This window comes from Corvus cornix, chromosome 7 (genome assembly GCF_000738735.6).
Source record: "Corvus cornix cornix isolate S_Up_H32 chromosome 7, ASM73873v5, whole genome shotgun sequence".
Taxonomy (NCBI): domain Eukaryota; kingdom Metazoa; phylum Chordata; class Aves; order Passeriformes; family Corvidae; genus Corvus; species Corvus cornix.
In genome coordinates, this window is record NC_046337.1 from 1,806,309 (window position 1) to 1,830,340 (window position 24,032).

Genomic DNA, 24,032 nt, shown 5'->3' on the forward strand with positions numbered 1-24,032 from the left:
TTGGCTTGCACAGCACTGCACAGCCCCAGAGATCCTGGATTCCATCCCCCTCTGGAATGACGGCTGGAATTTGAAGTGGATGGGGAAAAAGTCGAACACCTTGGAGCGACTTCATAGAATCCCAGACTGGTTTGGGTTGGAGGGACCTTAGAGCTCATCCCGTTCCCAGCCCTTGCCATGGGCAGGGACACCTTGCACTACCCCAGGGCGCTCCAAGGCTCGTCCAGCCTGGCCCGGGACACTTCCAGGGATGGGGCAGCCGCAGCTTCTCTGGGAATTCCGATGGATAGCGCAGATCCCGTGCTGGGATCTTTCCAAGCAGCTCCCGGAGCTCTGGCAGCCTTGGGGCTGTGACCATTCCCTGGGGAGCCTGTCCAGAGCCTTTCCACCAAAAAAAAACCCCAGAAAAATCAACTGGGAGGGAAGCCATTCAAGAAGGTTTTTAATGTATTTTTATTATTTTGTATAAATTATTTGAAGTCACAGTTTTGCGGCAGAAGTGCCACTGATGCTCTCCATTTCCAGCAAACCCCCGACCTTGCGCCTTTCCTTAGAGAAAACACTCCCCCCCCCCAATTCCCTTCAATAAAACCCCCTTTTCCCTTTTTCTCCCCATTTTCCACTTTATGGATCGCCGGGAATGACGGGGGGGGGGGGGGGGGGGGGATGAGGGCGGTTTACGTTCCGTGACTACCCCCTGGTGCCCCCCGCGGGTACTGTCCCGCCTCCGCGGCACCCACGGGCGCCCTTCGCTGCCCTTCACACTGGGCAACACCGGTTTGGGACCACCGAGGGACACCTCGGCCCCGCCACGACAGATCCCAACCCCGCCGCTCCCATGGGGACCTCCCCGGCCCCGCCGAGCCCCGCCGCCATCGCCGCTTCCCCCTCAGGGCCCCCCACCGCCCCGTCCGCAGCCGCGAGCAACCGAGCGCCGAGCGCCGAATTCCGCGCAGTTCCGCGCCGCGCCGATCGAGGTGTCGGCAGATCCACTGGCTCAGCCTGGGGGCGCGCGGCGCGGGCGTGACGGGGGCGGGCGGCCGCCGCCATTTTGCAGGAAGAGGTGAGAGCGGCCGGGGGTTCCTTCTTCTTCTTCTCCCTTTTCCCCGTTTCCTTCTCCCCTTTTTCCCGTTTCCTTCTCCCCTTTTCCCGTTGCCTTCTCCCCTTTTCCCGTTGCCTGTCCCCGGCAGCGCCGCTCCTGGGACACCGGGCTGCGCTGGGGGAGCGCGGGGGAGGCTGTGCGGGGCGTGAGGAGGCTTCGGGGCTGGGGAGTCCAGCGCCTTCCTTTCCTTTTCCTCTTCCCTTTCCCTTCTTTTTCCTTGTCCCCTTTCTGTCCTCTCCCCTCTTCTCTTCTTTTTTCCAGGGGTATCCGGGCCTGTCAGCGAGGGGAGAGCACCGTTTGCCATGGCCAATGTGAGTGAGCCACGCCAGGTTCTGTGGATATCACGGGAGCAGTGGAATTGAGGATTCAGTAGAGTTACAGACGGGTTTGGGTTTAAGGAAGGGACCTTAAAAATCATTTAATTCCAACCCCCTGCCATGGGCAGGGACACCTCCCACTGTCCCAGGCTGCTCCAAGCCCTGTCCAGCCTGGCCTTGGGCACTGCCAGGGATCCAGGGGCAGCCCCAGCTGCTCTGGGTACCCTGTGCCAGGGCCTGCCCACCCTCCCAGAATCCCTTCCCAGTATCCCCAAGCCAGCCCTCTTTCCGTTTGGAAATCGCGGGAATAACGTAATTGAGGATTAAACACAAATTTTTCTGTGCTTTTTATATTCTCCTGTGCTCAGCCACAGAGGAATTCTGTGTTTCTGTAACACACGGCTTCACCCAGCTAATTTCAGGCTGGAGAAGAAAACGCCTTTTACTGATTTTTTTTTTTTTTTTTTTTTATTGCTCTTGCCATGGGGCCATGAATAATTCATTCATTTCCTCGCTGTTGTTTCACTCGTGTAATGCCAGGTGTGTAAATATTTGCATGAGTGAGCTCAGTCACAGCTGTAATTAGTGACATCTCCATGCTGAGTGAGGCTGATAATAGGGAAAAATGCTCTTTTCTTCTAATTACATGTCGCCTGTAATTGTTTACATCTGTTTATAACGCAATCACGATGCAGAAATTAATTTCAACAGTGATTTTACATAATAGAGAAAGATTTAAGTGGGATTAGACTTTTGTTGTGTTACAGGAACCTTTTAAAGCTGTTATAGAACGAGGCAGCTTCAGGCTTGAACTGTAAATAATTGATTTAAGTCATAAATTCAATGTGTCTTTAAGCATTTGAGTCTTTGTGATCTTGGTAGGGATTATTTTTATTTACACAGAGGTGCTGAATGAGAAACCTTTTATTGCCGTAGGTCCTGATGCTTTAAACACAATTTTTGTAGGAAACATACAAATAGCACCGTTTATTCTGTTCTTTTAAAAGGAAACTACTTCTGAAAGTGCCTCTCTTGATGTAAACTTGTTCCACACATATTTAGTGACAAAACTGCATAGATTTTTGCAGAATCTAAGCTACAGCACTTGAGGAAAATCCTTTTGTGTTATTTTCTCCAAAGAATTTCTATTCCCCACCTGAAAAGTTGAATTTTACAAAAGCCACCCATGCTGTGGCAGGTGGGATTTATATTTTCCAGGGTGACATGCACGGAAATAATCATGGAGACAATCCCTATCCATAATTTAGTTTAAATTGTGGGGTTTCAGTGGTGCTAGTTAAAGATTTCAGGGCTTTTTTCCTCACATGAGAGACTTTTCATTAAGTGTTTCTAGCCTTTTTCTTTGCTTGGAATAGCAAAATATAGAAATAATAGTAAAATACTTCTAAAGCTTGATGTTAACAGCTGGTCATAATTAAAATTTTGATATAATTATCAAGGGAGGATTTCTCTTGTGACCCACAGAGCTGTATTTAAATTACTTTAATTTTGTTTTTCCCTCCTCAGGTGCTCTGTAACAGAGCAAGATTGGTCACCTACCTCCCAGGCTTTTATTCCTTAGTCAAAAGAGTTGGGAATCCCAAGGCTTTTTCCACAGCAGGTTCCTCTGGCTCAGATGAGCCTCACGTGGCTGCTGCACCTCCTGACTTATGTAAGGAAAAGCAGATTTATTCCCTTTAAATCCGTGTGCTGTGGGAATTTAGAAGTGTGATTTTTATGACTTGTGCATCGCTGATGTTTGGGATCAAATCCATGTGTGGGAGAGGGGTTTTTCCTTGGGTTTTCCTGCTTTTTTTGGGATGTGCTGACTGACGAGAGGCCTCTTGCAGGTCCCAGGACTGTGTGGCCGGATGAGGTGATGGGGCCCTTTGGTCCCCAGGACCAGAGGTTCCAGCTGCCTGGGAATATTGGCTTTGACTGCCACCTCAATGGCACAGCTTCCCAGAAGAAATCCCAAGCTTCCAAGAGCCTCCCTGATATTTTAGCAGAGCCCTCAGCAAGCGAGAGGCATGAATTTGTGATGGCACAATACATCAATGAGTTCCAGGTGAGAACAGACTCCTCCTGGGTGTGACAGAAACAGAACCCATCCCTCTTTCCTCCTGACAAAGGATTTTCTGCACCATTTGGAAATCTGGACTTTAACTGGGTTGAGCAAGAGGTCACACAGAGCCTGCCTGGAGTTGTTTTCTTTTAGGAGAAAGAAATACTTCAGGCTGTGTTTTGAAACAGCATTTTAGGAGTGACTTAATGGGAGAATTTCAGTCTCCAAACGTGCTGTTTGCCAAGTCTCACCACCTTTTACCAAGTAAAACTGAAATTTTCTTCAGTGTTTTACTTAATGGACCTGAATTTGCAAAGTTTGGGCAGTGTTTAATTCTGAAAACCATGGAATTCACACAGGAATCCCCCAGCCTCACAATGAGACCAGATTTTGGCAGAGCTGCCAGTCAGATACATCATTATCAACAAAAGCCTTGATAATTGCCAGCATGATCCCAACATTCCCACAAATCCTTAGTGCTGCTCACTCAGCTTTCCAGGCTCTGACTTTGTGGAATGCTCAGATTTTGGGAGTCCATGAGCAAATCTCCACTGGAAAAGTGCTGGAGAGTGGATTTATGGATGAGTCATTATATCCCAATGTGCTTGGGAGCCATCAGCCTCTGGAGAGCTGCCCAGGTTCTGTGTTCAGCTTGGGTGGATCCTGTTTGCCCCAAAAAAGCCACCAGAAAATTCAGGTTTAGTTCATTAAGTGCAAACCAGGTGCTTTTAGAATCAGGTAAATCTGAAATCTATCAGTTAATGTTGTTTGAAATACTTAAAAGCGTTGTTTCGGCCTGATAATTAACAAAAATGTCTGTATTTATGTATTATATTTATTAATATAATTCCTGTATTTATATGTATTCTGCTTTAACGTAATACAATTACAATAAAATATAAATCCTCCTTATTTCTATAAAATATAAACATTTCTGTGTGGGTTTAAATAACACCAAAATCTATTTCACTTTTAATAGCTGAAAAATGTGAAGTCTCATTGCAAATCATCTGAAACTGCTCAAGTGTATCTGATCAGAAAACCTTATTTTGATGTACAGAATTTTTCCTGTTTTATATTAACTGAGAAAATTCCAATTTTCATGGTTTTTAGGGTGCTGATGCTCCCCAGAAGCAGCAAATCAATAATGCTGAAACCTACTTTGAAAATGCCAAGGTGGAATGTGCAGTGCAAGCCTGTCCTGAGCTGCTGAGAAAAGGTTCACTTTTATTTATAACTGAGAAATTCCAACTTTTAAAATGTGAAAAACATTGAAGGAAATGTTCTGTAGTTGATACCACAGAATGTGGAGTGGAAAAGGTTAATTCAGAGTTAATAATTACAAAAATCCCATTGTTTAGAATGGAAACCAAAGCTTTGCTGTTGACAATATTTGATATTTCATACAAAAATGTCGTTTCCAGTTGCTGCTTAAGTGCCAGGTAGATTCTGGAGTTAATTCCCTATCCAAAATCCAGTTATCAAATCCTTTGGCACTGGAACGAAACAACAAATGGGAATCATGAAACTTCTGCCAGCACTGAATTTGTATCTGATTTGTTCAAGCAGGAAATGACTGAAACGAAATTGGAATCAAACAAGTTTAAAAAGGGAAATCTGCCTGGGTGAGAGGGGGAGGCTCACATGGAAGAGCTGGGCAGACCATGCTGTTTTCCCATGTTTTAGACTTCGAGTCCCTGTTCCCAGAGGTGAATTCCCACCGTTTGACTGTGCTGACTGTCACCCAGAAGACTAAAAATGACATGACCGTGTGGAGCCAGGAGGTGGAGGATGAGAGAGAGATGCTCTTAGAAAATGTGAGTTCATCAGCTCATTTCTCTTTGCAGATGAAGCTTTGGTGCATTTCCAGCTCTGTTACTGTGTTTTTAAAGCATTTTGGAGTTAATCCTTTTCTCTTATAAAATGGAGCTTTTTTTTTTTCCCCCACCTTTAAAAATTTTTTATTATTTTGTGTGAAATGTCTGCTTAGAATTCTTAAGTTCTTCAGAGTGGGGTGGGACAAAAGTCTGTTAAAATGTTACAGGAGATTAGTAAAGACACTTGATTGTTGTCCTGATCCAGCAACTATTTTCTCACCTTATTCCAGATTTAATCAGTGGATTTTGTGGGATTTCATTGCGGTTTTCCTTTGATTTCATTAAGATTCCACTGTAGAGTCTGTCTGAGCAGTTTTTACTGATCAAAAATGTAAAACCCCACCAGTTTCTCTGGTGTTTTTTTCCACTTTAATGGATGCTTTTAAATTCTTTTACCCTGGATTTCAGTTCTGTTATTTCATCTTAACCTTGCCTTGTTCTTTTACCACTAGAGGTCTCTGAAAGTCCCTTTATTTCCCATTTTCCACAGCTTTGGCATTACCCCACTAAGTGTCGCTATTCACTACTGCCATTCCCCCTTAGCACCTCAAAAAAGAACATTTCTACCTATTATTTGTAACAATTTCCCTAAACCCAGCATTTAATCTGTATATAAATCATAATTATGCCTGAAATTCATCTGGAAATGACCTTTCCAATCCTTTAAATGCAAATGTGGCCTCTCTAAGGCAAACACACAATAAAGAAGGCAACATAAAATTACGCACAAATTAAAATTCCCTTCATTTCAGTGCGTTCTACTCTTTGAATTATTTCTGGGCTGTTGCTTTTTGGCGTTGTAATCTGGTCTAATTATGTGTTAATTGGCATCTTTCTTCCTCGGGCACCTCCCTGTCAGGTCTAATCTGGTCACTGGCTGGGGGTGTGTGAGGATGTTGGGTGTAACCTCCTGCTCTAAAGGTTACAAACAGCAAATTCCCGGGGGAATCTGTTTGTTTGCTTGGAAAAATTCACCTGAAAACTCCTCATTTCAGGGGCTAAAAAACGAGGCTGTGCAGCCAAATCTAAATATTTGCATGAATCCAGCTCAAGTTTTTATTAACCTCACTCCAAGGGGTTGTTCCAGCACCAAAAAAGAGATCCTGGATGAGAAATGTTGTGCCTAAAATTGTGATATTTGGGATTTAATTTACAGTTTGGACATAATTAATCATCAGAGCCATCAAGCCTCAAAATACAGAATTTGCTGGGGTAAACTTCCCTTATTCTGAACTAATACAGAATTTACTGTAGAGGGTAAATTTCCCTTATTTTGGACCCTTAAGGAACTGAAGCTGAGTAATTATAATCATATTTTTAGAAATTTGAAACTTTGAGCTGCTGAGGGCACTAATTGGAGAGAAAAATCCAATTTTTATAACTGAAATTAAAGAAAGGATTTTATCTAGAACAGATAAAGTTAGAAATAATTCTTCTTGTGTGATAACAACCTCATTCGATACCTTTCTTTTCCCAAATTTTTTTCCTTCCAGTTCATCAATGGTGCCAAGGAAATCTGCTATGCAATTTCTTCTGAAGGCTACTGGGCTGATTTCATTGATCCATCCTCAGGACTGGCAGTAAGTGATTGCTGTGTGGAATTTGGCTTAAATCCAACTTTTTCAGGGTAATTCCTTTAATAACTTAAGATACCAACCCTGAGCCAGTTCCCCACGTGTGTCAGCTCTCAGTTAGGAAATGAAATTGGATTTTAGGCAACTGGAGAAGTTTTATGCCCCAAATCTCTTGGTTACTTTATTCCCTCCCCAGGTAACTTGGGAACCTTGACACCTGTGAAGGTGAAGGGTTTGAAAAGCCTCTTTGCACCTGTTAATGATCCCTTTGTCCCAAAAAATGAACTTTTTGTTCCTATGGAACAACGGGAGCATTCAGTGGGAGATGAATTTTAGTCTGAGCTCTGCTAAAACCGTATCGTAGTTCAAGGGGATGGTGGCAAAGCTCAGCTTAGTGGGGTTTTATTTAAAAACACTACAAAAAGCAGGGATTTATTGTGTCGACAGTGGCAAACAGGGGATGTTTATAAGGTGAACAGGCAGGTAAGGGCTGTACAGTGCTTGAAAGCTTCCCAGAATTCCATGCATTTCAGGAATTTCAGGGATTGATGGAAGTAGGGTTTTGTCTTCAGACTCCATTAGTAACATCCTTGCCAAGGATCAGGAGTGGACTTCAAGTCAGAAGTTTCCTCCTGAGACAAAGAACTGAAATACCTGTTTGCATCTTACATACCAGTTTAATTTAAATACCAGTTTGCAAGTTAAACTGCAATTCAGTCCCATTTTTGCTCTTCTGACCACCTTTCCCTCTAGGGACTCATTGCAAGGTTACCTTTTTAATTTTTGCCATTTCTTAGGAAGTTTCTCTCGTGAGTCCATGTCCTGTTTGTGCTGTTTCTAGCAGGGTTCTGTCCTTCATTCCAAAGCACGTGAGGGTGGGATTGATATCCAAATGCACTCCAGTGCCAAAGGAAAACTCAAAACTTCTCCACCAGCCTGGCACAGCTGAACTCAGGCTTTGTTTTAAACATACTTCACAATTTTAAATCTTCCTGTGGAAAATCCTCTCTTTTTTTTCTTTTTTTTTTTGTCGTTTCCCTCAGTTTTTTGGGCCTTACACCAACAACCCCCTGTTCGAGACCGACGAGCGCTATCGGCATTTGGGATTTTCCGTGGATGACCTGGGATGCTGCAAAGTGATCAGGCACAACCTTTGGGGTACCCACGTGGTTGTGGGGAGCATTTTCACCAACGCTGAGCCTGACAGCCCCATCATGAGGAAACTCAGTGGCAACTGAGTCCTCAAACTCAGCTCCCTCAGGTTCTTGTGACCTTTGCGTTCTTCGACTTGATGATTCTCCCTCGGCATTGTCAGGAATTCCTCACTCCCAAGTGTTCTTAGAGAATAAAGTAGCTGTTATTTATTTGTAGTCTTTTGGGAATATGTGCTCACCACGTGTGACTTGGAATTGACAGCATTCAGGCAGGAGTTTAAATGTGGTTATCGTTTCCTTTTTTCATCTTCTCTCCCATCTTCACTTAGCTCAACAATTCTGCCTTTCACTGGCCAACTTAATATTCAAAATCCTCTGAAAATGCCACTGAAATTTCCAGCAATTCTGCCATTCCTGAAATTAGGAACTGGCAAAAAAAAAAAGAAAAAATGGAATGAGTCATGAAATTGTTCTCCCAGAATACAGAACTTAATAAAATCTGCAGGACTGGGCTCATCACTCATTTGCTGTTGGAAAATGAGAATGAGGTCAACTTTCAGTGGTCTCCAACTCATCCAGAGACTCCGTAAAAAGTCCTTAATTACCCTTGGAATTACTCATCTCTTACTGTTTTTTGTCTTCATGGTGCTTGGGATTTTTTTCCTCAGTGTTAGCTAAATATATTTAATTAGTTTATATCTATAAATGTAATTTCAAGTTGCTTTTGTAACTTTCTTAGGTCATTAAATACGTTGTGAAAAAAAGAGATAATAGGGCAATGCTTGGATCTCATCGTTGTTTTCCTGTACTTGGATGCAATCTAGACTTGCCTCTGGAATTTGGAAATGCAGAGAGAGCAATTAGGATCAATTATTGCAATTACAAGGATGTTTCAACAGGAAGGTTCCGGGCTCCTCAGCTATCAGAAAAACAATCAGATCAATCGGGGAACAACAGGGAAGACATTCCAAGGCACCTGAAATACCTGGAATTTCAATGCCTTGCAGTTTGGCTCCAGGGATGAAGCAGTAAATCAGATTTTAATCTCATCCCAGTCAATCTTGGAGCAATTTTTGGTGGCACAGTGGGAACCTTCAGTGTTTATTCCGTGGGAATGCGGTGCAGCTCAGTGTGGATGTGGCTGCACAGGATGAGGATCCAGGAACTGTAACTTTGTCATGGGTCTTTTCCCAGCCTTACCCAACTCCGTGGATTTCCAGCCTGTCCCAGGAGCGTGTGGCTCTGCTGCTCCCTCCCCAGGGTCTGAGCCAGCCCCACCAAAGCTTTTATGGCTTTAGAACCAGCTCCTTGACCAAGTGCCTCTCTCTGTCCTTGTCACCACTGCACATCTGTGACTTTGCTGGATCTTCACTGGGAGCCAGGAAGACTTCCCAAAGGAAGAGTGAGTGCTCTCCATTCCCAATTCCCTCCTCAAGCCAGCAATTCCAAAGTTTTCCCACTCCCCTGCAGCGTTGTCACCGCTGGTGGCTCTGCCCTGCCCACATTCCAAGGGTGAAGCGCCCGAATTTTGGGGCAGGATTGATTCCTTTCCCATGGAATTTGTGCTGTGATTCCAGAGCCCCATCCCTGATCTCTGCTATCTATGAAAGCTCTGTTACTTCCAAGGATTTTATTGCTTTTTTCCTCCTTCTCATCGAGAGGATTAAAGAAGTTGAGAACTTCAGTGTGTTGTGTCTGTTTGCAAAATCCACTCAATTAGCAGGAGACAAATTAAAGAGGGTTCTCACTGGGCACTTGGGGAGAATTTTCTTGGATAAATACTGGAAAAATTGTGGAATGCTTCACAAACATGGGAAATATCTTGATGATTTTTTTTTTCTTTGGATGGTTTCTTGTGCTTTAGGAAGGGTGGGAGCTGTCAGGTTATTCCAGTTAAGCCTGGGATGTTCATTTTTGAGTTAAGTTTTGTCCTGTAAAGGACTTTTCCAGTGGCTTTTCCTGAGGCAGCAACCTCACTGGAAATACTGGGAGTTTTGCCTTGACCTCATTCACATCAATGTTTTATGTCAGGATTTGAGGGGAGATCTAATTCCTGATCTTTTTCTAAATAGAATGTTCTCAATTCCCAAAAAAAGCTGGAGCTGTTCCAGTTGTGTTTTCCTCCCATCAGAAGAGCCAACCTGGATGAATTCACTTTCTCCTATAAAATAAAAGTTCTGGAACGCAAAATAAAATAAATGATAATAAAATAATAATATTTTATTATATAATAATCAAATTCTGATAATAAAATCCAAACCAACTCCCAGTATTCCAAAATGAATTCCTTCCTAAGGTAAAGAAACAAGCTCAGGAGGAGAATTGCTGTGTGTAAGGCCTTGATTATCCTGAGGTTTTCAGTGGGATTGGGATCTTGCTTCTTCCACCTGGAGACTCCTCTGGGGTCACTTTTTATCAGATTCCAGTGGAAGTCAAAGTAGCAAATCCCAAAAAAGTTTTCAGCCAGTGGAAAGAGGATTGTTCATGTTCAAGCAGTGCTATAGTCACAGCTAATTATCTCTGGCTAGCTAGTTAACACCAGGGGACAGGGGTAAGTATTTTTGGGATTGATCTGGAGGAATTTATTCCAAATCTTCTCCTCAGCCTTCCTTGGGAAGTCACTGCTTTATTGCTGACATCCTCCTGCAACAAGTGCAGGATTTACATCTTGTATTTTTATATTTAAATATATATTTATATCTGTTTATATTAAGCTGTGCTTAACTTGGGAGAGAGCAAATAAACTGGGTTTTGATTAAAGAAATTAAAATTAATACTCTACAGTCTGTCAGGTGGAGGGAGTAAAAGTCCTGTTAGTGATGTAGAAGTGAAATTTAATAACAAAATAATTGCCTTGCCTCATGTGCCTGTTCCTTTAAAGCCTCTTTTTATTAAGGACAGGGGAAAAAAAGCTGGGAATTGGAGCAGCTCTCATTCCAAGGGCACCAAGAGCACGGAACAAGCTCCTTCCACCGCAGCACCTGCAGGCTGCAACACCCTGCAGATAACCCCGAGGCTCAGAGGTACCACTGGGGGGAAATGGGGCCCTCCCTGTGCTTCCCCTTCCCTGCTAATTGAGGTGTCACTCCTCAGGGCTTAGTCCAGTCCTAAAGCCCAGCAAAGCCGGGTGTAACTTCAGCCAGCTCCAGCACGGGGCCACGAGCTCTCTGCCACTGGCACGAGCGGGGCTGGCAGCTTGTGCTGCTCCAGAGGCTGCCCGGGGGCTCAGCTCGCGGCAGAATTCGGGATAACCATGGGAAACGTTTGGGAAAAGTCAGTGTACGGGGGGGGATGCTCAGAGCAACGGGAATCATTAATTCGAGAGTGGCAATAGAGGTTTTATTCCTGGAGGGATTTGTGGGAGCCAAGACAGAGCACTCTCGGTTTTCCTGCTGTTCGGCTCTCCAGGCACTTTCCTGCTGGACTGAGGGCAAGGGGAAAGCTGCTCATCCAAACGTGTGTGGGATTGGATTTTCAGGGATGCACGGTCCAAAATGTCGGAGGGAGGGAGATGAGGAGGGTACTGTTCTAAGACATACAGGATTTATATATAAATACGTATTTATATGCATAAATATCTATTTAAATGGATCTATTTAAATAGATATGTTTTATATGTAAAAATATATGTATAAATATATATTTGTAGAGATATAGTTTTATTTATAAATATTATATATATAAATATGTATTTATATGTAGTTATAAATATAAATATATATTCATAAAATATAAAAAATCTTAATATATCTTAATATAGATAATATTTAATATATATTTATATATTATATACCATATGTAATATGGTATTTATTATATTTATATAATACATATTTATATTTATTTTATATATTTATTTATTTATATATTTTATATAATATAAATTAATATATAAATAATTTATATATTTTATATATTTGTATTTATATTTATTATATATATATTTATATATATTTATTATATATTTATTTATATATTTTATATAATATTTATATATTTTATATTTATATATTTTATATAATATAAATTTTTATTTTATATATTTTATATAATATAAATTAATATATAAAAATATATATTTATATATATATAAATATATATTTATAAAATATAAAAAAGATATCAATACATCTTAATATAGATAATATTTAATATATATTTATATATTATATACCATATGTAATGCATTTATATATTTTATATATTATAAATTAATATATAAAAATATATATTTATATATATAAAAATATATATTTATAAAATATAAAAAGATATCAATACATCTTAATATAGATAACATTTGATATATATTTATATATTACATAGCATATGTTATATATTTATATGTTTTATATAATATAAATTAATATCTAAAAATATGTTTTTATATATAAATATATATTTATATATATATAAACATATATTTATAAAATAAACTATCTTAATATATTAATACATATAATATTTAATATATAAATATATATTCTATAGCGTGTTATATATTTATATATTTATATATTTTTATATAATATGTATTTATATATTAATCTATGTAGATACGTGAATATATATATCTTTTATATATCTATAAACATAGATATATAAAATATATTATTTCTGAAATCCTGTACTTTAGAAATGAGGTGACTTTTGAAACCACCCTGTTTTCACTTAAAACCTGCCCATGGGACTGTGTAAAATGAATTCCTTCTCTTCCTCTTGAGCTGGGCTTGGCTGGCTGAGGAAGGAGGATAAACTGTATCCATGGGAATTCTCTCTGGGATTTTGGCTGCCCCTGGATCCCTGGAAGTGTCCAAGGCCAGGTTGGAAGGGGCTTGGAGCCCTGGGATACCGAGTCAAATTCCTCCAGTTTGTTTTTAATTGATTACTTTCCCTCAGTGCTGACTAATTTAATTCCAGCTGGGATGGGGAACTACTTCCATCAGCCATCCAAACCTTCACCTGGGCACTGCTTTTGCCACTGGAATGAGCTGGGCTCTATTTTTATTCAGATTTTTGGGGCACTTTTCCAACTGTGTGAAATGATCTCCTTAAAACCAGCTCGAATTCCCACCAGATAAAGGCACGGCTGTGCTTTAGTGCAGAACCAAACTTTGCCATCACTCGGAGCCTTTTGTGCCCTCAAATTTCCGTGCAGCCTGGCACTTCCTAGTGGAACTTTTCCCTAAATCCCAGAGTTTTCCAGGAGCTACATGTCCCTGTGCACACACACCCCCAGCTGCTCGGCCCCAACAATCCCAGCTTGTGTCAGCTGCAAGAATAAAACTCTCTGTTGGCTTTTCCGGGGCATCCCGCTCTGGGAGAATTCCCTTTGTTTCCAGGGAAGTCAGGGCCATCTGACTGAAGCTGGGCTTTGCCAGGGGCTGCACGCAGGGCTGGGTTGAGATAGCTTAGGCCTGGCTTAGGGATGCAAAGCTGGGGTTTGTGCCTTGTTAACAGCGGCTCCAACTCTTTAACCTGATGACACAAAATGCCTGAGACTGAGTTGTTTGCTCCCAGTCCTACCCTAAATACAAACTTAAAGCCTCTTAAAACAGCAAATTTTAGCAGCAGCTCAGCAAAGCTCAGCTCAGACCAAACAAACCCTGGTTCAACAGAAACCCCTCCCTCACCCACCAGGTTTCCTCCCAACCCTGCCCAGTTTGGCCCAGCACAGACCCACGGTGGGGTCTGAACTGATCCGGGCTCTTGCCAGAGGATTAATTGGAGTTTTATTGTGGCTGGGAGCTGCTTTTTTAGCTCTGAATGCTGTGAAAATGATGGAATTCTCAGTGAGTCCTTGCTCTGCAGGCAGTGAGGACTGCAGCAGGTTTTGGAGGGGATAATCTGGGCTTGTGCTGAGGCCAGGGAGGCTCAGGGGTGACGTTTTTGTCACTCTTTGCTGAGGAGCTGCCTGGAAGAATCGCTGAACTTGAGTGGGGCTCAAACACTCGGGTGGTTTTTTGCCAGCTGGGCTTTCCCTCAGCTTTTTGCTGCTCAGCCCCAGGTGTGTGTTATCCCAAAAAAACCTGGAATTAAACTACCTCGAGCTAAGAAATGAATGCGTTAGAGTAGAACTGAAATGCTGCAGTGCAGTTATTTCCTTACTCCCCGGGAGTGCTTTGGGGACCTGCAGGAATTCCACAGATTCCTCTTTTTATGCTACCCAGTGATCTTTGCTCCCTGTGTTTAAAATCCAGGAAGACATCGAATTTCAGGAATATTGAAAAATCGAGGTTGGTGATGAACCATGAGAAGAGAGGTGAAGGAATGAGGGATGGTTGTGGAAAGGTGTGGAAAAGGAAATCAGGGAGTGAGGGGAGAGGGTGGGATCGCTGCTGACATTTTGGAGTGAGAGAGACGAGGAAAATGCATCATTTAGGGACAAAAGCACGGACAATAACATTAATAACTCTTACAGGCAGGAATATGAGCAGGAATCAGAAGAAATGCAGGGATTTAACTCCATCCTGTCTTCCTGGAAGTCTTCCACAACACCACCTGACTTTCAGCTCAGTCCCCTTTTCCTTATATCCCAGTCTAATATAATAATCCCCCAAACTGAGCTGTATTTAGGGAATTTTCTTTCAATTCCCCCTGTAGTTAATGAATCATTCCCATGTTTTCCTCCTGTTGAGCTCCCGGGGTTATTTGGTACAAATTGTTTTATTCTGGACACAAAGCGGAGGAATTCCTGTTAAATTTGGGATGCCTGGATCCTGTTTTCCCTCTCTGCTCTATGAAAACTCCACGTTTTCAATAATTTTATCATATTTAATCCCAGCCTGCTCTGGGGGATTTGTCCTGGTGTTTTTTCTTCTAATTCCATGGCTGGAATTTTACCACACACCTCACAGTGAACATTTAACCCCTTTATTTATACAAATGTACAGCATTTACAGGAGTTAAAAACAATTAAACATCTCAAAACATGATCCCAGAGAGTTCCTAAAAAATAAATACGGTGCAGCTCAGCATGTGTGGGGTTTGAAATCCCCCAGGAGCTCCAGGGACCGACCAGGAACCCCAACCTGGTGCAAGGGAGGGTTCAGTCACCTTAATTTCCTTTTTTTAAGCTCAGGGAGCTGCCAGAGGAGGGAGAGGCTTTGGAGAAATTGTTGATTTTCTGGGAATCCCCGGAGCCAGGTGGAACTTGCATAGAAAAAGATTAAAACTCCTCTTGCTGGGTGAGGGAATCCCAAAAGGACAACAAAATTCCAGGTTTGGCTGGGGGTGACACCAAAAAATGTTGATTTTATAGTAAAAAAAAAATCAAAAAAGAAAAAAAGAAACAGTGGTGAATGTCAATTTTCATAAAGATGTGTATATAAATCATTTTTTTGAATATATATATATACATTTTTTTAATAAAATCCCCCTTGAAAAGCACACTGAGCCTTTCCTTCCCTAGAGAAATCACCTGGAATTAATTGGGGAGCACAGGCTGCTCCTTAATATCCAAGAAACCTCCCTGGAAAATTCAGTCCCGAGGCCACAAAACTCAGGACAGCCCTTTCCATGGGCAGATTCCTGATTTTTCAGAGTATCCCATGTGGGTTCTGGGAGCTGGGGAGCTCTCCACCAGTCTGCATTTCCCTGTAACTCCCCCCAAAAAAGCACTTTGAGCCTAAAAATCCTGGAATTTGATAGAGCTCAAGTTACCTCGGAGCAGGAATAGGAAAAAACCCGCTCCTAAAAGAACAACTGATTAAAAAAAAATTAATTCTAAAACAGTTTAAAGCAAATCCATGACACCCTGCTTTTATTACTGACTTTGCAAGATAAAGTGGATTCTTTTTTAAAAGTGATGTAAAACATTTTTTAATTTATATTTATATATTTTTGGGGATCATTTCTATATTACAGGCTCACTGCCTTGCAAACCATCCGTTTTTCCTGGCAAGGTCAGCGTTGGGAATCTTTCCCACCACTTTCAAAGCCTCCTCAACATACAGAAATAAATATTGCATCCGTGATTTCTGAGCCAAACAAGCGCCTCAGGTCACCCAAACACAGCTGGAGCTGGGAGCAGCCCAGAATCCATGGAATAAAAATCCCAGGAGATGTTCAGGATCAATTTTCTCTCTCTCAGACTGGGGGGTTTGGGGTTAAAATAGGAAAATATTGGAAATATTCCCCCTAAACCAGCGGGAATCAGGTGAGCAGCAGCTCTTCATCCTCCTTCCTCCTCGTGCCGAGGGATGTGGACCTCAAATCCCTCTGGAAATGAGGATTTTTAGGGATTTCTCTGGTTTTCCACGTTTTCCGCGGTTTTCCACGAGTCCCGGGGTGCTGGACCCCAACGGTGCAGGGCGAGCCGCTCCTTTGGAATCTCCTCCTTTCCAGGTGCTGCTTCCTTGCTGCGAATTCCTGCCCCATCCCAGAGGAGCAGGAGGAGTGGGAATGCTGGAGAGACCCCCGATTATGTGTTAATTACCGCGTGTTAATGAGACAGCGGAGTTAATGAGCTGGGAATGCCAAGGGGGACATTCCCAAGAGGTGAGCGGTGACGCTTTAAACGCCATTTCTTCACCAAAATAAGCCAGACTTTATCAAAGTTAGGCTGGACTTGGTGGCTTTTCCAGCCTAAGAGGTCTTTTCCAGCCTGAATGATTCTGGGAATGCTTTCCAGGAGTTCCTTCAACAAACAGGAGAGACGTGGGAATTTTAGTGCATCCCGATGCCAAACTCAGGATTATCCAAGAACCAGGAGGGAATTCAGCCTTCCAGGTGCGTGCGGCTGTCCGGCGTGGCTCGGCTGTGGCAGCGTGGCCCTGGCTCTGTCCCATCCTTGTCCTGTCCCTCTCACTGTCCCTGTCTCTGTCCCTGTCCCCATCCCTGTCCTGTCCCTCTCACTGTCCCGTCCCTGTCACTGTCCCCATCCCTGTCCCGTCCCCATCCCTCTCACTGTCCCTGTCCCCATCCCTGTCCTGTCCCTCTCACTGTCCCTGTCTCTGTCCCTGTCCCCATCCCTGTCCTGTCCCTCTCACTGTCCCTGGCACTGTCCCCATCCCTGTCCCATCCCCATCCCTGTCCTGTCCCTCTCACTTGTCCCTGTCCCTCTCACTTGTCCCTGTCCCCATCCCTGTCCCATCCCCATCCCTCTCACTTGTCCCCGTCCCTCTCACTTGTCCCTGTCCCCATCCCTGTCCCATCCCCCTCCCTCTCACTGTCCCATCCCCATCCCCATCCCCGTCCCTCTCACTGTCCCTGTGCTGTGGCCGAGAGGCAGCGCTGTGCCAGCAGCGCCAGGCTCAGCCCCAGCGGTGTCCCCAGGCCGGGCGGGGCCGGGCGCGGTGTCCCGCTGAGCGGGGCCAGCGTGGCGAACACGGCGTCCGAGGCGTTCCGCGGCAGGGGCAGGTTGCAGATGCTGCCCTCGCAGCACGACGTGCACACCTGGGAGCAGGGAACGCCGCCGTTCCAGGGAGGAAGCACAGGGAAAACAGCGCTACGTTGGCAAAGCAGCCCACTGTGATTTTTCCCTCCTTTTCTCCCTCTCCTCCCACCTTTTTTTGAAATCCATCGATTGGGAGAACAATTTTTTTTCTCCCTTTTTTTCCTCCCCCTTCCTTTTTTCCCCGCTTTTTTACCATTCCCAAGTGAAACCCACTGGCCCAGTCACACTTCTGGCACAGTCCAATTATTCCATAAATTATAATTTGTATTCTAAATACTATATCTATGATGTGCCATATATTTTAGGTATTATATAATATACACGTTATATAAAGTATGTATGCTAGATATAATACATTATTCTATATGAATTCTATATCATTCTATATGAATTCTATATTATTCTATATGAATTCTATATTATTCTATATTATATATTACATCTAATTTGCTGTATTTATTGTGCAAATATAAAATACATTGTATAGTATATTTTTATATACTTTATAATACGTATTATACGTAATACATTTTATATATAGATATATAAGATATAGATAATACATTCTATATAATATATAATATACAGTATATTCTCTCTATATCATGTACATTATATACAATATATGATGTCTAATAGATATCCTATACTATTATATATTGTTATATATTATGTGTTTTATTGTATCTACAATATATTGTAGATATTGTAGATACATTAAATATATTGTGTATGGTATATAGTATATATCATACACTATATATAAAATATATATTAAAAATTATATATTATATACTATGCTAAACCTCTCGTATTTTATATCTCTTATATTATAGATTTTATGTAATATTCCTATATATTATATAATTTAAATAACATTTGATATTTTATAGAATATGTGTCGTTCAATTTTGTATATTGTATTTTGATATCATATTATTATGTAGTGTTATATATTGTTATATATTTTATCCTATTTATATGTATATATTTTATACAATATTGTATCTAATATACTGTAGATATTAGCTATATATCATATTCATTACATAAATATATATCACACATTATAGACTATATACTATATAGATCTAATATATATTCTATATTATTATAGATTGTATTATATATAAAATATTACAATATATTAGATATATAGTATTGTATATATTATACATTATACATACATTGTAATATTATATATTGTATATATAGTATAAAAATATATTGCAGAATATATTCTATCTATTATGCTATATATAATATAGCATAATAGTTATATAATGCTAACTAAATATTATATCCAATATATACTGTATACAATATATAGTATAGAATATTTTTATGTATTTTATATTTACATATACATATTATACTCATAAACCCTATAATTATTTACAATTTTATATTTATATACATAACATTTCATACAGATTTACACATAAACTCCAATTATATAAACTTTTCTATTTTAGATAGACTCACACCGACCATATTTTCTCAAGAAACTCCAGTTCTATGAAGTTTTACACACATTTACACATCCTGGATTTACCAGGTAAGCTCCAATGACCCAGATTTGCATCTTTTACCCCCACTTTCTCCCTACCTTGTACTCCTCGTGCTTTATGTAGGTGCAGCCCGTGCTCAGACACTCCTCCAGGGGCACGCAGCGCTTGGTGACAGAGACGCTCTCCCCGCTGGCCTTCATCATGTGCTGGCTGAAGCAGTACCTCGTCCCTAAAAAACCATGGAAAAGCCTCATTCCACTTTACTGGCAGTCTACCAGCAGGAGAAAATAGGAAAGGAGTCCTGGTTTGTTTTGGTTTTTTTTTAAATACCAATTGTTGAGGTATTTGTTGTATGTCATCTGCTGGCTGAAGTGGTACTTTGTCCCTAAAATCCATGGGAGAATCTTTATCTGCCCAATTCCCGTTTCCTGAGAGTCCACCAGCAGGAAGAAATAAGGAAGAAATCTCGGGAATTTTTAAAAAAATAAGAATTTTTGATGTGTTTCTGTATAATGACACTGAATGCTCACCTGTGTTCAACCCCAGGCTCTGGTGTGATCCCAAGGATTCAAACTGCTCTGGAATACTGGGATTTATTCCCAAATGTGGGTCTGTGTTACAGACAAAACAATTCCCACCCATGGGATCATCCACTTACAGAGGGAAGTTTGGATAAACACCCCAAATCTTGTACACTCAGAGTTTAATTGGCATTATCTTTAAAAAAAATGGAAATATTCCCAATCCCTATTTATTTCATGTGTATAGGTGGAAAAAGATTATATAATATACAATAAAAATACTTTAAAATAATATTATAAATCATTTTTTCACCCTAGAGGAACATTTTGATCCATTAATTTATTCCTCAGGCCAAACCATGGAATGTGTCCCTGAATTTCCACCACTTCCCCAAGTCACCCCATCCTCTCTCTTTTTCCTCCTTCTTTAAGCTACTCCTCACTGACATCTGTAAATCACCCCAAAAAATCCACAGCAGAACGACTGACAAATGGAATGAGGATTTATAAGGAATCCCATAAGGAATCTGGATTTTATTCCCTGCCTTATTCCCTAGAGGGAAGCTGAAGGTGCTTCCTCCAAGCTCTCAGAGAGGAAAACATTGGATTTTCCACACGTGGAACACCACTGTGTATTTATTTTCTACATTCTACCTTGTTTCTAATTAATCCAGCTTGTTAGTAATAAAATGATTGCTTTCCCAGAGGGGAAAAAGGAGGAAAAAGGAGATTTCCATGTGTTTTCCAGCTTTTCCCACCCTAAAGCTCAGGTTTATGCCAGAGGGAGCGCTCTCTGTGCAGAAGCTCCCAGGATTCTGCTGGAAGTGCCATTCCCAGGAAATCTGGGCTTTATGTCTCCTGCTCTGGCACCAGAGGTCTCCCTGACAGATCCCACATGGAATAAATAAAGTTCCCAACACCCCATAACTCTTCTAAGGCTGTTTTATTCTTTATTCCTTTCTTTCTTTTGTTGTGGAATCATCTCGGAGCGATGGATTTTCCTGGCACGGGGAAACCGATGGATGGCTGTCACCTCCTGCAAGGCCAAGTGCTAAATCCACAACGAGGAATAAAATCCACACCCCTTTCTCCTGGCAAAACAAGGAATATCCGGGAATGTCGGTCTCATCTCGTGCCAGCCAGCCCGGTGGCTTTTATTGTTGTTGGTTGTAGCTCAAAGGAAGCAAATTCTGGGGCTGATAACGGGCCTGCCACAGGCTGCAGACGCAGGGGGGTCGTCCTCCCTCCAAAAGAAATCTTTTCCGAAGGCAAAATCCCCAAATAATCCAACTAAATGGGATTTATCAGGGTTGTGGATGATCTCAATGTCTTGGGAGGGTCTCGGAAGAGAAGTGGTGAAGGAGGGCAAGATCTGGGGATCTCAGCAGTGCCTGGATCTGAGATTTGAGGGTTTGTATTCCCTGAGCTGTTCCCAGCTTCAGGCTCCAAGGGGAATGATGAGATCAAACCACTGCAAATATCAAAATTCCAGCTGTGGCTGCCCTGAATGTGGATTTGTGCCAGAGGGGAGGGAAGTGAACACAGCCAGAACTGGTCCTGTATTCACCAGTAAGAGAAAAAAAACTCTTAAAAATCCTTCCCCATGAGGGTGCGGAGGCCCTGGGATGGAATTCCCAGAGAAGCTGTGGCTGCCCCTGGATCCCTGGCAGTGTCCAAGGCCAGGCTGGACGGGGCTTGGAGCAGCCTGGGATAGTGGAAGGTGTCCCTGCCCATGGAATGGGATGAGCTTTAAGGTCTCTTCCAACCCAAACCAATCTGGGATTCTGGGAAAGCAAGATCAGCCTGATTTAATCCCCATCTGAGCCAGAGGAAAACAGGGAATAGTTCAAAGCCATCAACTTCATCCACTGCAAGGAGACAGAAAAGCTTAAAGGATTACTCCTTTAAGCAACCACCAGCATCCCATATTCCACATTTTTGGGAATAACAGGGCTCAGCCTGGCCCCTGGCAGGGATAGGTGGGTTGGGATGAAACCCTGGGAGGGGGCTGGTTACCTCGGGGACAGTAAACATCCGGAGCCCAGCGGTTGCACTCGTAATTATCCGAGGCCTTTTCGCAGGTGAAACACTTAAATCCACGAGGATACGGCGTGGCTGAAAGGAATGGAAAACATGGAGTTAAAAGGAAGAGATAATGGAGTCAGAATAGATAATACGGAGTTAAAAGGAATGGATAATATGGAGTTAAAATGACCCAATTAATCTGGTTCTGTGCTGCTTTTCAGGAGAAAGCAGCAACAGTTCTTCTCTTTAGATCCAAATTTCTCCCGATTTTCCTGTCGGCTTCAGCAGGTTGGTCCTGATTTGTAAAACCCACAGCAGGAGAGGCACACTGAGGTCCCCATGGCCTCGTTCCAGCTGTGTTGACCCAGCCAAAGTGCCACTGCTGACTTCAAAGGGAGCTAATGGGAGCAAGGAATACTCATTCTCCTGGAATCAGAGCTCGCATCCAACCCTGCGGCTTTATCAGTGCTGATAACAAAATATCAGGTGGATTTAAACGCTCTGGGAATGGTCCCACCAGGGAAAGAGCTGCTCCTGTTGAAGGCAGGCTCGTGGCCCCAAAGGGAACAAAACCACTTTGCTGAACCTCCAGCCCTGAACAGCAGCCTCTGTCCTAATTTATCTCACCAAATGAGGGCTAATTCCTTAATTGCTCTCCTGGCAGCACTTCTGTGGCACTTTCAATCCATCCTCAAGGTGCTGCTGCCTTCTCAGAAGCCAAATGGTGACCAGGTCACATTTATCAGTGAATTGAAGCCCTACAGCTCTCTGGGCCACATCTTCACCCTCCCTCCTCCTCCTCCTCCTCCTCCTCCTCCTCCTCCTCCTCACCTCCTCCCCTTGCTCTGGGCCGGATCCTGTTTGGGAAGGAGAGGTGAAGCAAGACGATTTCACTGCTTGTTTCCTTTCAGCTTTTAAGGACCAAGAAATCACCCAGGAGTGTCTCTGGTGGGGCTGGGGCTGGGACAACACATGGATTAAATTAATCCCTCTCACCCTGGGTCTCTGACAGGTCATGGTTATGGAATAAAACAGGAATTTCATCCTGCTTGCACAGAATGCAAATTTTCCAGCCAGTGAAGCAGTGAGTTTTCTGTGGGGAGAGAAGGCAGGGACGGCTCCACAGGCACCTTGTTCTCATGGAATTCACTAAGTTTGTGTCTGATAAAGAGAACAGACCGGTGAGAGTCCAGGGAAGATCTAAAGATGCACAACTCCATTGCTCCAGGAGTGCCTGGAATCAAGGCCAGAGCTGTCGGTGCTGCCTGTAACCCTATGAGTCCTTTAAACCCTTTTGGGTCTGGTTTACACAGAATCCTGGAATGGTTTGGGTTGGGTTGGGAGGGACCTTAAAGCCCATCTTGCCCCGCCCTCTGCCATGGGCAGGGTCACCTCCCACAAAAACTTGGGGTTTCTCCCACATCAACTTGGCCCTGTGGGAGTGGGGACTGTACAAACCCGGTGCCTCCCAACCCAAACCATTCCACGATTCCATGTAAAACCAGGTTAGAGGCAGAGCTAAAAGCAAACAAACACAGTCACGGCTCAAGAACAAGTGGGAAAAATGAAGGAAATATGTGACAAGATGAAATTTGGTACAGAGAAATGCAGCACCCCAGTGCCATACTGGAAAATATTCCAGTGGCCTCTGAGGATCACAGAAACCATAACTGGCAATGGCTCTGGGGTTGGGCTCCTGGGAGAACCTGAGTGCAAATCCAGAAGCTCAAGGCTTGGGATGCTCTGGAACAGCTCCGGGCTGCTCAGAGCACCCCACAGCGCTGGCTGCTGTTTCCCTCGTCCCTGTCCCAGGGTGGAGGTCACTTACTGGAGGGGTGGAGGTAGACAATGTCCTTGGCGGTGAAGTCGCGGCTCCGCGCGGCCGGAGCACGGCCGGACAGGAGCAGGAGCAGCAGGAGCAGCCCCGGTGGCCAGGCCATGGCCCGGCCAGGACCTGCTCATGCGGCGGCCGAAGATCCCCACCTGGGCAGAGGCACAGAATCCCAAAATTAACCAGGATGGAAAAGACCTCTGAGATCATCGAGTCCAACCCATGACCAACACCACCCTGTCACCCAAACCACGGCAGCGAGTGCCACATCCAGGCTTTCCTTAACAACCTCCAGGGACCGTGACTCCACCACCTCCCTGGGCTGCCCATTCCAGTGCCCAATCCCTCTTTCCATGAGGAAATGGCAGAGAGCAGGGATGAGCAGAGCAAACCCACAAGGACCTGGCCACCACCTCATCCCCACTACCCAACCCCGGTGCCTCCCACTGCTGGGGTTATTTTGGCATCAACAGCCCTGGAAAAGACTTGGACAAAGGATCTCCCTGGATTTCCAGTGCAGTGGGAAGTTGCCTGGTGCTACAGGAGGTTGATGGTTCTGCTGACACCTCCTCTCCACCTTCCTCCTGACTCCTCCTCACCGCCTGGGGCCACATCTCCACCATCCTATGAGGTTCCTACTGATCTTATGTTGGCATTT

The 24,032-nt window shown here is 43.0% G+C and overlaps 2 protein-coding genes and 1 long non-coding RNA gene across 7 annotated transcripts in view; 2 read left to right on the forward strand and 1 right to left on the reverse strand.

Moving 5' to 3' along the window:
* The first annotated feature begins 1,044 nt into the window (after window positions 1-1,044).
* Window positions 1,045-9,773, forward strand: MMADHC (metabolism of cobalamin associated D). The gene is made up of 8 exons (XM_039554831.1): window positions 1,045-1,063; window positions 1,364-1,413; window positions 2,947-3,091; window positions 3,270-3,487; window positions 4,598-4,703; window positions 5,171-5,301; window positions 6,855-6,941; window positions 7,979-9,773. Exons 2-8 carry the CDS (start codon window positions 1,405-1,407, stop codon window positions 8,171-8,173), a joined length of 891 nt encoding a protein of 296 aa, XP_039410765.1. The 5' UTR covers window positions 1,045-1,063; window positions 1,364-1,404; the 3' UTR covers window positions 8,174-9,773.
* A 2,875-nt stretch (window positions 9,774-12,648) lies between these two features.
* On the forward strand, window positions 12,649-20,445 carry LOC120410275. The gene is made up of 2 exons (XR_005602310.1): window positions 12,649-16,819; window positions 18,962-20,445. It is a non-coding gene; the product is annotated as an uncharacterized LOC120410275 (long non-coding RNA).
* Window positions 17,261-24,032, reverse strand: part of LYPD6 (LY6/PLAUR domain containing 6) — a 32,147-nt gene continuing 25,375 nt past the window's right edge. For all 5 annotated transcript variants that reach the window (XM_019290499.3, XM_010407192.4, XM_010407191.4 and 2 more), the window contains 4 exons: window positions 23,372-23,526; window positions 21,535-21,633; window positions 19,096-19,226; window positions 17,261-17,485 (listed from right to left, as the gene is read on the reverse strand). In XM_019290499.3, the coding sequence (XP_019146044.1) occupies window positions 17,291-17,485; window positions 19,096-19,226; window positions 21,535-21,633; window positions 23,372-23,483 (537 nt within the window). In that variant the 5' untranslated portion in view covers window positions 23,484-23,526 and the 3' untranslated portion in view covers window positions 17,261-17,290. The remainder of the gene's footprint in view (window positions 17,486-19,095; window positions 19,227-21,534; window positions 21,634-23,371; window positions 23,527-24,032) is intronic.